Source organism: Lepidochelys kempii, chromosome 23 (assembly GCF_965140285.1).
Source record: "Lepidochelys kempii isolate rLepKem1 chromosome 23, rLepKem1.hap1, whole genome shotgun sequence".
NCBI lineage: Eukaryota > Metazoa > Chordata > Testudines > Cheloniidae > Lepidochelys > Lepidochelys kempii.
In genome coordinates, this window is record NC_136402.1 from 4,668,078 (window position 1) to 4,683,490 (window position 15,413).

Consider the following 15,413-nt stretch of genomic DNA (forward strand, 5'->3'; position numbering starts at 1 on the left):
GGGGGGGGGCATTGACACCAGGGGCTGAGCTGAGCAACAGAAGCGGCTTTTGCTCTGTCTGCTCCATGTGGCTGTTGGGGGGAGGCTGGGAGTCAGGACTCCTGGGTTCTATTCCCAGCTCTGGGAGAGGAGTGGGGCTTCGGGGGTGAGCAGGAGTCAGGACTCCTGGTTCTATTCCCAGCTTGGGGAGGGGAGCGGGGGGGGGGGGTCAGGACTCCTGGGTTCTATTCTCAGCTTTGCCCCTGATGTGCTGAGGAAAAATAACTTCATCCCTGTGCCCCGGTGAAGGGCTGCACGAGTTACTGAGACAGCTTCCCCTTGAGCCGTCCCTTCCTTTGCCAACCCAGAGAGGAACTGAAGCTGAGCAATATGGCAGGAAAGATGGTCCCAAAAGAGGCATTGCCACAGGCATGGGCCGGAGCCCCGCTAGGGCCATGAGCAGCATGCTAGAGAACCGATCTCAAGGGAGGAGACCAGGGGAGCAGGGCTAGACGCTGGCTGCGAGAACAGCTGAGCACTCGCTAGACACACGCTGGGGGCGGGTGGAAACCCCAGGGAGGGAGATGAGCTAGTAAAGCGAACGGACAACGTTGGCCCAAGAAGAAATGACCGGGAATCAGTTGCGGCTGGAGATTAGGAGAAAGTTTCTAACCGTCAGAGAAAGGAGAGTCTGGAACAGCCTTCCAACAGGAGCAGCGGGGGCCAAACCACCAAAGATGATCTGACGAGGGAGGACTGGATCCATGACCCTATGTCCATCCTATGCGTCATCTGCCAAACACCCCTGTGGCTGCCGAAAGGTGCTGTGATTATTTCTACTTCAAACAGGATGATTTTCGAGGGGGAGATTCACAGGCTGGAGGGTTCCACGGGGAAGGAACCGGCTCCATCTCTATGCCAGAAACACGGGACTCGCCCGGTTTGGACGCCCCGTTTGGATCAGAGTCGAGACCCATCAAACCCGGTATCCCGTCTTGGACAGCACCCGGAACCAGATGCTGCAGAGGAAGGTGTAAGAAGCCTGCCAGGGACAGATGTGGGATAAACTTTCCCCACACCCTGAAGCGTAACCCTAACTGCTTCCCAATGCCAGTGGGCGCACTGGAATCAGGCAGTGAGGTCAGCTGGGCCGACCAAATTCAGAGTACCCCTGCTCACGTATGTCATGATCTGTATCTACTGGGGTTGTGTAAGGTATCCCTGGAAAACCAGGGACACACTTACCATTAATATTCCTGCACGGGGTACATATGGGAAACACCCAAAGCCCTATACAAATGTGAAGGAAATATTCAGCTAAAATATGTTTGGCCCGGACAAGCCTGGGGAGTGGGGAACGAGGAAAGAAACACCTCCATCCAGATGCCATCACAGCTCAGGGGCCATGCATGGGCATATCGGAGGCTGCAGAGACAGATCGCTTTGCATTGCAGAAAGCATCAGCGGGGGAAAAAAGAGCCGGGAACCTTCCCCATGAGAGCCATGGCACTTTTCCCCACGGCTGGGAGAAGTCTCTGGACTATAAAAGAGAGGGGCAAAGAACCCCTAGGTAGGACTTGGTGGAGACCCTAGGCAGGGGGTTGGGAGCAGAGGAGTCACCTTGCTGTAGGAGGTGTGGTAAGAATCTTACCTTGAACCACCCCAGACCCATAGGGTTAGAAGGAACTATAAGGGTCATCTAGTCCAGTGGCTCTCAACCTTTCCAGCCTACTGCCCCCCTTTTCAAGAGTCTGATTTGTCTTGCGTATCCCCAAGCTTCACCTCCCTTAAAAACAACTTGCTGACAAAATCAGACCTCAAAAGGCAAAAGTGGCCCAGCCACACTGTTACTGACAAATGGCCGACTTTCTCATTTTTTCCATCTAATTATGAAATAAATCGATTGGAATATTAATATTGTCCTTACATTTCAGTGGATAGTCTACGGAGCGGTGTAAACGAGTCAGCGTCTCTTTGGAATTTTAGCTTGTACTGACTTTGCTGGTGCTTTTTATGTAGCCTGTTTGTAAAACAAGGCAAATCTCTCGGAGTTGATGTACCCCCTGGAAGACCCCAGTAGTACGTGGGCCCCTCGTTGAGAACCACTGAGCTAGTCTAACCCCCTGCCAAGACGCAGGATTTGTTGCATCTACCAACAAAGCCCTTTCAAGTCACTTTTATTTGCTTTTGTGCCCGTTTCCGACGGTATCCCTTACACCTGAACTCACTTAAAACCTCTCTCTTTTCCATTACAGAAACTTGGCTGTTTATTCTAATTTATTATCTGATTTATTCTAAAATCAACCTTTTATTTTGAATCAACCCCGTGCTGGGTTTGGGGTTGGGAAGTCAGGACTGGGGAGGTCACCAAGGCTGGTGGAGCCCAGGCTGTGGCTAGGGGGTGACAAGCAGGCTGCGGGAGCCAGGGCTGCCCAACCCTCTGCCCATGGTTGCAGTCAAGCTGGGAGCTAGAGCAGCTGAACGTCCGAAGGCACTCGGGGCGACTGGATGGGCAGTGATACAAACTTCTTGCTGGTCTGGGTTGGCCCCCAAAACGTGACAGGCTGAGGCTCGGGTGATCTAGGATCTAGTCCCAGCTCAGCCGCTAGCCTGCTGGAAAGTCACTTCCCCTCTCTGTGCCCCAGTTTCCCCATCATAAAATGGAGATCAGAATAGTGATGGCCTTTCCTAAAATGCTTTGTGATCCACGCGTGAGAACAGCTAGGGCTGTCTTATTGTTAATCTCTTTTCCACCATTTCCGTTAGCAGGAACGAGTTTAACCCTTGCAACAGCAGGGTCAGAGCGGCCCTTGGGGCGCCCCTGACTTGATGGATCTTACACCAGGAATGGAGCGTCCTTGCTCTTTTTTATCCCTTCCTTTCTGCTGCCTGGGGCCCTCATTGGAAGCCGTTGGTGGGGAGCTAAGGAACCCGCCTGAGTCCGAATTAACCTGATAGGTGGTGGGGGTGTTCTTCATTTTGCTCTTAAATTCTCAGTCCAAATGGGCTTTGAGTGTCCATTGGCCTGAGCGGGAATGCGAGCAAACTGCAGGCCTGGGACCCAGGGCAGAGCATCCTCCGGCAGGAAAGGTTCCCATCCCCCACCCCATCCGGTTGCTCCGGAGCTCAGGGGAGAAATTCTCCGTCGTTCTCAAGGGTGGTTTGGGGGGCGGGGGGGGCTTTTGAAAGATGCAGACCCAAGGCGTATTGACTCTCCTCTGCAGTTCATGTTCTCTTTAGCTCGCTCGGTGGGTCCGAATGGGGCAGCCGACACCCCGGCAATCGAACCAGGGACCCCCCAGGGTCCCTGAACTAAAGCCGAAGCTGCTACAACTTGAGCTAAAATCAGGAACACCTCACTGGGGTCTGCAACAGACTCAGGCCCTCTGCAGATGGCAGCGGGATACTGACTAGGGATGGAAGAGAGATGGAATTGGAGCCGGTGGGTTAGATGAGCACAGATGCGGCCAGAGGGTTGTGCACGGATTGAGCCTTTAAGGCTTCGTCTTGGTGAGGAAACCTGGCTGCACTTAGATCAGGCTGAGAAAGCACAGAGCACAGCAGCCCAATCTAAACTCAGCTGCTTGTCCTAGGCAAGACAAAGCTACCCGTGCCCCGATGCATGATCAGTCGAGGCCTGATTCTCCACTGAGCTACGCCTCACGCAGTCATTTGCGCCCGGGCTAAATGTTACCAGCTCAGAATGGGGGTGAGGTTCACGGGGGCTGCGCGACGCGCAGGGTGAGGGAGGATCGGCCCTTCCGTGCAAACACGCTCATGTCAACGTGGCTCAGTCCCCAGGCGCTGGCTTTAAATGGGAAGGAAGCTGGACTGGGGGGATAAATCCCAGCGGGTGTGCGGGTGGGTTTCCTTCAGAGATCGGACGATCACGCTCGTTTCTTCCTGGGAAATCTGCATGCTAAGAACCTGCGAGGGCCTGTCCAAATCAATAAGGCACCTGCAGAGCAGAGATGGCAGCCTCCTTCTCAGAGTCAGCCCCGGGGTCAGAGTCTGTCGAGCCGCAACCGCTCTCCTCGTGACAGCTGGAGATCAAATCCAGAGGCTCAATGGCATCGCCTGGGTGACGGGCAGTAATTGCTGGAGAGGAGCGGCTCAGGTAGCAAAGACTAGGAGCCTCTGCAGGCTGTGGATAAATGCCGGCGGTGCCTTTCATTTCGCCTGCATAGGATTGGCGGCTAACAGGGTGGGTTGCTAGGGTTTTGTCAGGCCAGCACTGCAATGCAGCTACCTCTAGGGTGAGGCACAGCTGCAGTGTATACAGGGATCGATCAGTCAGTGCCGAAATGCAGCCACCTCTGGGGTGGAACCCAGCCGCTGTTTAACTGCTGCACAGCAGTGACACACAGCAGGATACGGACTAGGGATGGGAATGATCCACATCGATGGAGGGATTTCCTCTTTCACCAGGAAGATGGGATCTGGAGCGAGCTGATCAAACCCATGGCCAGGAAGGGACGCCCTCTCCAATTTCAAAGCTCGGCCCCAAATTTCATTGCTGCCTTTTGCACCATTTTCAGGATCAGCCCCATTTTAGTGCCCCCCTCCGCCCCCCATGAAATGCCCCACAATGGCCTTTGGATGCTAAGAATTGGGATGTGCAGGATCAGATTCCTTAAAGGATCAGATTCACTTGGGGATGTCTCGAGCAGCTGGCTGTGGCATGCCAGCCGTATGGCCCATCCTGGAGCTTGGCAAAGAATGGATATTTTGGTTCACGGGCAAGTCTGAAAACTGGGAGGTTGGGGGGGGGGGAAAGGGAATCATTCTGGGTGGGACTGAAAACTAAATTTTCAAAAACCTTCAGCAACTAGAAAAGTCAGGGGGGTAGGAGGAGGGTAATGGTTTTGGGGTCAAATGAAACTTTTGAATAAAAGTAACTGGCTGTAAAACTTTCCTGCCCCTGTTTGTGGAGATGGACCAGCTGCTTTAGAAAGCAGGTAGGCAAGGAGCTCAGGGCATCTCCAGTTTCAGCTTATAATCCTTTGCCAGAGAGAACAATACCCAAGGCAGACTGCACATAGCTGGGGCCAGGAAGGGATACCCTGCCTGATCTGCAGTTCGGCCCAGATTTCCATGCTGCCTGTCGTGGTCTTTTCAGGATTAGCTCCATTTTAATTCCCTCCCACCCCGGCCTGGGTCCCTGAAATGCCAGGTCTCTGTTTTCTTTTCCTTCCCTCTCTACCTATCGTATCTATCGACTTTGACCACTCTTAAACGTTTTCAGGCGGCTTGGAAGGCAATTTTGAATAAAAAGTCATTTCAAAGCAAAAAAAATCAAACCATTTTGGTTTTTTTTACATGTCGAAACGAAGCATTTCCATTTTTTTCTGATTTCTTTTTACGTTTTTTTTTTTTTTTTAAAGTTTTGCAGCCAAAACAATTTGCTGAAACAACCCAAATGCGCAAAATTTTGGTGCTGGGGTCACCTAGACTGCATTTTTTGCTGGAAAAAAGTTTCGGGTGAAATTTTTCACCCAACTGTGGTAAGCTCAGGACCATGGAGTTTTCTTCATTATCTAGAGAGATGGATTTATTTATTTTTAATTAAATGGAAGCTTAGACTGCAGCACACAATTCTGCAGCCACAAAATGCAAATGAGCCTGCCTACAAGATCAGAATCTAAGGCGTCCCACAGCATCCCAGGGCCCCAGTCTCTTATATGTAGGGCCCGACCAAATCCACCATCCATCGGGGTCAATTTCACAGTCATAGGAAAAAAATAGTAAATTTAATGATTTCAGCTATTTAAATCTGAAATTTCATGATGTTGTAATTGTAGGGGTCCTGACCCAAAAGGGAGTTGCGGGGGGGGGGGTCACAAGGTTATTTTAGGGGGGTCACGGTATGGCCACCCTTACTTCTGCGCTGCTGTTTGCGGGGCGCTGCCTTCAGAACTGGGCTCCCGGCCAGCAGCCACCGCGCTCCAGTTGCCCAGCTCTGACGGCAGCGCAGAAGTAAGGGTGGCCATTCCGTGACCCCCCCTAAAATAAGCTTGTGACCGCCCCTGCAACTCCCTGGGTCAGGACCCCCAATTTGAGAAACACTGGTCTCCCCCGTGAAATCTGTAGAGTATAGGGTAAAGATCAGATTTCACGGGAGGAGACCAAATTTCACAGTCTGACATGCGTTTTTCATGGCCGTGAATTTGGCAGGGCCCTACTTATGTGCATAGCTGCTTCCTTCTCCGTAACAGGCAATACTTAGTTGTGGCTCTTCAGAAATTTGAAAAACAGCATCAGCCCTGTAACTAGGCTTGGCAGAATTGGATTTTTCTTTTTCTGTAATTTTGATGGGTCATATCGATGTTTATTTTGAAGCATGTTTTTGGATATTTATCGATTTAAAGGCTCACGGTTGTGCAAAATTACGGGTTTGAAGCCTCTCTTTCAAGATTTTTATCCTTTTAAACTTTCACGGTCCCAGGAAATTGTCTGGGGGCGACAGACAACGGGGGTGGGGGGGGGTCGGACAATAATTATTGAATGACAGTAGAGGCTGAGATTCAAAAGTTAAAGCTTTAGAACGGTTAAAACACAAACTGTCCACGTCACGTGTCAAAATAGACAAAGTTAATACCCTTAACTCCAGCTCTCATGAGTTCTAAAGCAGTATTTTCCTTACGCCGCCTATCTGCACATTCCAGTTGTCATTGACGGAAATGACGTTTCCTTGCTTTGGTTTGTTTGCCTGCACGCACGCGTGCTGTGCAATGAACGGTTCCCGACATTTACTGATAAAAGTCAAATCCTTCCAAGCTTAACCTTAACTAAGCAGGTTTTTTTCCCTTCAGATCACGTGTAACAGGGCAAGGTCTGCGAGGAGACGTAGTGCTGGATGTGGGACGGTGCTTTGAGGGGTGAGCGATCAGGGTGCTTGGATATTTCAGGGATGGCAGATCTCGAGAGTAAGGTTCTCAGAAGATCTTGTGCTTAAGAGATTAGGACTCAAGAGACACTGGGTTTCTACCCTGGCTCTGGCTGACCTTGGGTACATCGCTTAATCACTCTGGGCCTCAGTTTCCCTCTCAGTAAACTGGAGGTAATGATCCTCTCTTTGTTTATTTGGACTGTGAGCTCATTGATTCCAAGGGCAGACGGGACCACTGTGATTGTCTAGACTAGCTGCCTGTATAGCCCGGGCCAGAGAACTGCCCCGAAATCATTCCAGAGCAGCTCTGTTAGAAAAACATCCCATCCTGATTTATGAATTGTCAGCGATGGAGAGTCCACCACGACCCTGTGTAGGTTGTTCCAGTGGTTAATGACTCTCACCGTTAAAAATGCATGCCTTATTTCCAGTCTGAATTTGTCTAGCTTCAGCGTCCAGCCACTGATCATGTTAGACCTGCCTCTGCTAGGCTGATGAGCCCATTATTCAATATTTGTTCCCCACGTAGGTACTGATAGACTGGGATCAAGTCCCCCCTTAACCTTCTCTTTGTTAAGCGAAGTAGATCGAGCTCCTTGAGTCTCTCACTATAAGGGATCTTTTCTAATCCTTTAATCATTCTCATGGCTCTTCTCTGCACCCTCTCCAATCTATCAGTGCCCTTCTTGAATTGTGGGCCCCAGAGCTGGACACAGGATCCCAGCAGCGGTCGCACCAGTGCCAAATACGGAGGGAAAAGCACCTCTCTGCTCCTGCTTGAGATTTCCCTGCTTCTGCATGAGCCCTTTTGGCCCCAGCGCTGCATTGGGAGCTCATGTTCAGCTGCCCCCGCCCCTCAGAAAAACCCTTTTTCAGAGTCACTGCTCATGCTACCGTAACGGCAACATTCCGCATTATTCTGGGGTCCGAGGCGGGTTTGCTGCGTGACGCCTCCTGTCTGCACCCAGGGAAAGATTGATGGTGGCTGCCTCAGAAATTCTACTTCACCGTTCCTGCCTTTTCCATCTTTGGGGGCTTGGGAATCCCTTGCCCCAGCAGGACAGCGCCCTGTCCGGGGACTCACCTGGCGTCACTGCAACTAAAACAGGGGGCGAGGGTGGCAGCAACGTGCTGCGGGCTGCACAGACCCACAAGATCTTGCCGTACACACAGGGACAGGAAAGAGCATAGCCATGGACCAGGATCAGCACGCAGGTCTGCGGGCTCGCAGTCTGGTGTCCTGTTCTCCAGACTAAGTTGCATCTCCTCTTTATGCACTTGTATGTGTTAGTGGTGACCTCCCAGCTCCTCCAGACGTTCAGAGCAATCTGCTGCCTAATGTAAGTACTCAAGAAGCTCACCTTCGCCTCAGGGGCAATATAATTCCTGCTGGCCTGGGCAGGGGGAGAATCCCCAGTGCCCAAAGGTGGCAGCAAAATGCCCTAACTGCTAGGCCCATGGATGGCTGTGACGGCATCTCTAATATTTGTATCCGACTGTGAACTCTCCCAAACTCCTTGGCTCGGGTGATTTGTACAGGACCATTTAGGTTGGTTTGTAGATCCCCCCCAGTTTGATTCGGGCACAGCTCTCATTTGAACACATAAAACCAAATTAAAACTGCTCCCACTCTCTAGCCCCCATGGCCATGTCATGCAACAGACACTTAGAATGGGATCCTGCCGATGGGACGAAAGGTGCAGACAGCCAGGGATTGCTCACCCAGAGCTGAGATGCAGCCACCTCTGGGGTGGAGCACCGCAAGAGGGATTGCTCACCCAGTGTCAAAATGCAGCCACCTCTGGCGTAGGGCATGCAGCTGTTTATACAGTGATTGCTCACCCAGCACTGAGATGCAGCCACCTCTGGGGTGGAGCACCACAAGAGGGATTGCTCACCCAGTGTCAAAATGCAGCCACCTCTGGCGTAGGGCATGCAGCTGTTTATACAGTGATTGCTCACCCAGAGCTGAGATGCAGCCACCTCTGGGGTGGAGCACCGCAAGAGGGATTGCTCACCCAGTGTCAAAATGCAGCCACCTCTGGCGTAGGGCATGCAGCTGTTTATACAGTGATTGCTCACCCAGCACTGAGATGCAGCCACCTCTGGGGTGGAGCACCACAAGAGGGATTGCTCACCCAGTGCCAAGATGCAGCTGCCTCTGGGATGGGATTCAGGGGCTGTTTATACAGGGATTGCTCATGCAGTGCTGAAATGCAGCCACCTCTGGGGTGGGGCTCAGGGGCTGTTTATACAGGGATTGCTCACCCAGCACTGAAAGGCAGCCACTTCTGGGGTGGAACATAGCTATGGTTGGACAGCTGCCCAGTAAAATGATGCAGCAGTTTTAGGGGAGAAAGTATCCTGCTTCTGTTTGAAACTGCGGGAGTATTTAAGGAGGAAAAGTGCCATTACCCGGGACTGGATCAATATCCCAAATCCCATGGAAAGTACCACGGGGATCTCTGACAACACTACAAGCAGCCAGGCCTTCAGTTTTGCATCTCCTGGGCATCTTCAGCAGCACAGCACCCCCTTGCACCGCATGGCGTCATCGCTAACTCAGAGGCGAAGAGCGCCTCCTACCCCACTCCCTGCAGCACAGCGCCCCCTAGTGGGGCGGTGTGAACTGAGAATGGGAGAGCAAGACTCCTACAGAGCCCCCCCCCCCCAACCCACTCCCTGCAGTACAGCACCCCCTATGGCCCCATTAGTGTCAGCCCTGCCTCTGATGGAAAAGCACCATCTCCCCGTTCGCAGTACCTTGGGGTTGTCTGACTTGTCACCAACCCAAGTACTGGGCCAGCCTGATCCTGCACACCTTGGGAGTTCAAAGCCGACACTGGGCAAGGGGCGATGGGGGCTGACATGTTAAAGGCATGGGCCATTCCCTTTGGATTTGGAGGGGGCCACAGCGCAGGCTGGGCTTGATTCCACACTGGTGCACGGAGAGAGCTGAAGGCCACCCGATGGGAATGCCGGGGGGAGGGATAGCTCAGTGGTTTGAGCATTGGCCTGCTAAACCCAGGGTTGTGAGTTCAATCCTTGAGGGGGTCATTTAGGGATCTGGGGCAAAAATTGGGGATTGGTCCTGCTTTGAGCAGGGGGTTGGACTAGATGACTGCCTAAGGTCCCTTCCAAACCCGATATTCTATGATTCACGACACAAAGCAGGCCATGCAGAATGGGGCCCCCCCGGGGAGCAAAGCGACGGGGAATCAGGACCCAACAGAGCCACCCCAGGAAAATTGCTTTGCCAGGGCTCCAGGCAGCCCTCTGCCCTGTGTCCGTCACTGACCTGGGTGGGTGGCGGAGGGGAAGGGGAGAGGGCTGGTTAAAATATTACCTTATGCCACTTCTGACAATTAGGCAGCAGCCAGGAGGCCGCTGTCATGAGAGCTCTCCAGCGATAATTAGCCTGATCCATCGAGCTCAGCCACGCTTGCCCTGAAATGTCAGGGCTCCGAGCTGCAAGGGAAGGGGCTGGGCAGCCGCAGGGCAGCACCGGGAGCAGAGACCGTGAACCCGCCACCTCCCCCCTGCCTCCTCTGAGTGATCTGTAGAGCCTACTGCCAAAACAGGCCACACTTCCCTAGGCCTGGGGTGGGCAGGGGAGACAGAGAGGCCAGGCTGGCCCAAACCAGTGAATGGAAAGCGTCCCATTGGCTTCAGTGGGCATCGGTTCAGGCCCATAGCCTGGGGAAATTGGGAGCAACTGGACCAGGTTCTGTGTTACATCCAGTGCCCCTGGGGCGGATCGGGGGCATGGCTGGAGCACACTGAGCTGTGGCTATTCTCTGCCCCCCACGGCCCGTACGGGGATCGGGTCTCTCGCCAGCCAAGGAGGAGAGGGAACTGGGAGGGGAGAGAATGGGATGGGATGCGCACTCCGCTTTTAACAGAAGAGGGGCCCTGTTCTCCCCCCGATGCTTTAACCCCTTCTGGCGAGACAGGGAGTTTTCCTGAGCTCCTAGACCCCCCACCCCAACTATGCACCACCCCAACCGCCATGGGGTTTGCCCCCCTTTCTGATAGACACACACCATTGTCCCATCCCCCCCCGCCGCATTCCCTATTAGCCAGGCAATGCTCAATTCATCTCTCTCCCCAGGTTGGGCTCTGCATCCCCTTTAACCAGGGAAGCCGGGACTCACCTGCAAAATGTGTCCTCCCAGATGCTGTTCAAAGAGCTTGGTCAGCAGAGCTGCCATGTTCCTCCTGCCGGGACCTGCAGAGAGGAATGCAAGCGGTCAGAGCCAGCCCCCTGCTGTATGGTGCCTTCTCCCCCTAGCCCGTGGGTGCAGGCTGCAGGGGGTACTCTGGCATTATGGGTGTGATCGTGAGGGACTGGGCCACACCAGTTCCATGCCTGATGGAACCAGTAGCCTCCAGCTCCCTCCTCTTGGCTGAGTCACTCTCCCCACCCCACCCTGTGCCTCAGTTTCCCAGTAAAATGGGGATGGTAGAGAATACGTCCCTTACTCCCCAGGAGCGCAGGGACTTCGTGAGTCAGTGACAGAACTTTGCCTGTCTTTAGCAGCTGCAATCAGAGGAGCTCAAAGCATTTTGTAAACGTGACTGATTTGCATGCATGCCGGGGGGCTGGCAGGTAAACCCCCATGTGAAGGATGGAGGAAACCACGGTACAGAAGTTGCTTAAGGCACCGAGTGAGTCAAGGGAAGAAGCTGGAACAGAACCCAGGAGCTCTGGCTCCCAATTCTCTGCTTTAACCATTAAGTCCCATGCCTCCCTCCCAGTGCTGGGAATAAACCCGAGGAGCTGACTCCCAGCACCCTTCCAACCATTAGGTCCCGCTCCCCTCCCAGAGCCAGGGATAGAACCCAGGAGTCCTGCCTCCCAGGCCCCCTGCTCTAACCACCCGACACCACTTCCCTCCCAGAGCTGGGGATAGAACCCAGGAGTCCTGATTCTCAGCCCCCCCATGCTCTAACCACTAGATCCCACCTGCCACCCGGTGGGAATTTTCCAAACCATCCTTGGCTTTGAGCGATACCCCAGTGGCTGATAGTGCTGCATTAGATCTGATCTGCCATGGGGGCGTAGAGCAGGATGGGGTGGGGGGATGCAGACTGAGACTAGACCGTGATGGGGATGGGGGGTGGGGCACAGCAGGAATCTCTGGTGCGGGACTGATCAATGAGCTGAGGAGGGCGAGGAGCTGGGATGAGGACAGGGAGGAAGTAGACAGCAGTACAGCCCCTGAGCCACCCTCCGGCCTGACATCCCTGCTGCAGCTGGAGACAGGGGGGAGAATCAGGGTCTCCTGGGCCCCCCAGAGTCTCAGCTGTTCTCACTTCGGGGCCAGGCAACTTGCTGAAACCAAGGCAGGGTCACAGTGAGTTACTTATGTTCCGCCTCCGCCGCCCACCTGGAGGCCCAAAACACTTGGGAGCGTGGAAGCTGTAGCCCTTCAAGCAAGGAGAAATGAGATGAACGAAGGGGGCGGGAGGGTTCTTCCCCAGCCGGGGTAACAGCTCTGAGCACATAGCCTGAAATAAGCATTGTCCACGCCGTGAACGTCAATCTCCCCCAGGCAGAGTTAATGCGAGTTATAACTCAAGTGCCATCCACACACAAGACACTGGTCACTCAAGGGCAGTGCTGTTTTTAAAGCTGGCTGCCCTGCCAGGGGAGGGCAAGGGGGGGGTCAGAAGTGACATCTCCACTTAGCTCAGCGCACCAGCTGCTAACACAACCCCTCTGTGCTGTGTTTTTTTGGCCAGGTAGCTGCTCTCACCTGAGCTAGGCTCAACTCTGTAGATAACTCGAGTTAACTCTGCAGCAAAGTCGTTGCCTAACGACTCTCACCCGTGTTACGGGGTCAGCCCCAACACGGTTACTCCTGATTTACACCTGGATCAGGGCGAAGGGAATCAGCTCCCTTGACTCCAATGGAGTTATTCTGATTTATAAAGGGGTGGGCAAGAAGGGAGGGATTGTATCTACCAGGGATCAGAGAACAAGTTTCCCTGAAGTCCAGTGAAATGTATAAGGCAGTGTCCGTTTCCTAGAGGTTTGGGGGGCGGGGGGATCTTATAGAGCCAGGGTCTCATCCTGCATCTTAAACCACACACACACACACGGTTTGGTGAAGGAGGATTTGCACATCACACAAGCCAGAGAGACCTCACTGACTGGGGAGAGGGAGAGAATTTGCCATTGTCCTTTGAACATTCCAGGCGGATGGCAGTGGAATACTTATCAGCTCTGCATTCACAGCTCCCCCAAAAGCCTGAAAGGTTCACAGGACCTGAGCTTAACCTTTCTTTCAGGCTTTTCTCATTGCTACACAGAGCCCTGGCTCACAGCAGCTGAAGGCAAAGATCCCTGGCTCCTGGGGTCCACGGAGGAGCTGGGGGGGGGGGGGCAGGAACAGAACTGTTCAAGGCAACATGGAGCGAGGCGGCTGCGGGTACAGGGAAGGTGGCCGCCTCCAGGTTGAAGGCAGTGGTTCCCCATGGGTTTGCCCCAAGAGCTGGCCGAAAATTTTTTTTGCCAGAACTGTTTTCCGTCAGAAAACGCAGTTTTGTTGAATCCGAAAAGGGTCGATTTTGATGAAATTTTTGCTGGGAAAAAAACGTTAAAATAAATCAGTTCAACTTTCTTGCTTTGATTCATTTGGTTTCGACTTCTATGGCCCGTGGAAATCTTCATTTTGTTATATTGCTACATGATATTTAATATCATATTTTATAGAGCTTATCCTTACATTTATAAAATAACGCTTCGAGGTTGTGAAAAGGAAACGTTCGCAGGCTTCCAAGAATGAATTCTTTGGGAATTTTCAATCCACGTGCCATTCTCAAAATTTCAACGCTTCGTTCCAATTCAGGACGAAAATGAGTTTCCCAGTGTCAGATTTCCCCACAGGAGGCAAATTCCATTTTCTGATCAGCTCCCTGCTTCACCACCTTTCTCAGCTGTCTCCCCACATGGGATAAACATGTCTCTTGACCCCGTTATGCCCCGCTGATGGACTGGACCTTTTCATGGAAAAAAAACCCAATTTTTTTCAATGAAACTGGAACCAAAACATTAAGAGTAAAATTGGATGTGTGTTCACTTTCCTGTTTATATATTTTCTTTCTTTTCTTTTTTCCTTTCCTCCATCTCCCCTCACCCCTCCACTCTCTTTCTCTCTGGGGGACGCACACTCTCTTTCCTTCTTTCTCTTTCTAAATTGGCTGAAATCAAACTCAGGAGTAGCTGCGCAGGAGTCTCTGGCCCGGGTTATTCAGGAGGTCAGACTAGATAATGGTCACAGTGGTCCTTTTCTGGTCTTAAAAATCTGTGCATTTATAGGGGGCGGAAATCACTAAATTTTTAAAAACTAATCAAAATTGAGTCTGTTCTGAACTGTCTGAAAAGAAAAGAGTTTTGACATTTCAAGGGGAATTGGCTTTCTTTTTTCAACCTGCTCTATTCCCTGCCCTCCCTGGCTCTGTCCCATAAGCCATGTGGTGTGGGTGCAAGAACCTTCTCCTCTGCTGCTCCAACTTTCATGTATCCTTCTGCCTCATTGTCTGCGCCCTTTGTCCAAACCTGGAAGCATCACCTCCACCCTCACCCCCAAACCCCTTTCCCATACACTTTCATTTCCCCATTGTCCTCTGTTACCGTAAAACTCTTGCTAATATGAGGATCTTTCCTCTCCTCAAAGAATTAAGCACAGAACGACAGTGCTGCTTTATAAAACACAAGGGAACAGCTGTGAGACGCTGAAGCAAGTCACTCCCCTGCCTTGTGCCTCAGTTTCCCCATCTGTAATAATAATTCCCCTACTTCCTACAGGGATCAGGAAGGTAGTTCCGGTTTGTAAATTGCTTTGAGATCCTCCACAGGTGCCAGACAAATGCAAAATGATCACTTAATAGTAACACTTTCCTCTCCTACGTGGATGCTTGATCTGAAAGCACTTTACAAAGGTGGTCAATATCAGAGCTGGGTGAATAACAGATTTTTTGATTCATTGGCAATTCCGAAAAGTCTAAAAAAATGGTTTTGGGTTGGACCAAAACCAAAACTTCTAGACACGTCTGGCAAATGGAAAAGTTGAAAAAATACCCCTCCTCTTTGGAGTCAAATCAGAGATTTGGTTCTGACAAAATCAAACTGTCTTGTTTTGATTTGACTATTTTTTAGTTAAAAAAAATCAAATCAAATCAAAGGAAACTTTGAAATATGAAATTTTTGCAAACTGGGGGGAAAAAAAAAAACAGTGAAATGAACCAGTTTGAGTCTTTTGGAGTTTTTTGTTTTTCCTAAATCAACAATTTATCAAAATCAGAACAAAGTCACAGAACATTTTGTTGTCGCTGAATCGGCATTTTTGGGCCATGAACCTTTCACCTGAAAAACGTCACCCAGCTGTCGTCTGTATTGTTCTCCTCATTTTACAGCAGGGAAAAGTGAGACACAGAGCGAGGAAATAACTCGCCCAAGGTCACCCAGAAGCCCCTGACAGAGCTGGGAATAGTACCTAACTCTCTCACATCAGCACTCTATCTGCTCCTCCACACTGCC

The 15,413-nt window shown here is 51.8% G+C and overlaps 1 protein-coding gene across 1 annotated transcript in view; it reads right to left on the reverse strand.

Annotated features, from left to right (window-relative positions):
* NPAS1 (neuronal PAS domain protein 1) overlaps positions 1–15,413 on the reverse strand; it is a 73,501-nt gene that overhangs the window by 38,936 nt on the left and 19,152 nt on the right. The window contains exon 2 of the mRNA XM_073321710.2: positions 11,023–11,096. Coding sequence (XP_073177811.1) covers positions 11,023–11,096 — 74 coding nt within the window. The remainder of the gene's footprint in view (positions 1–11,022; positions 11,097–15,413) is intronic.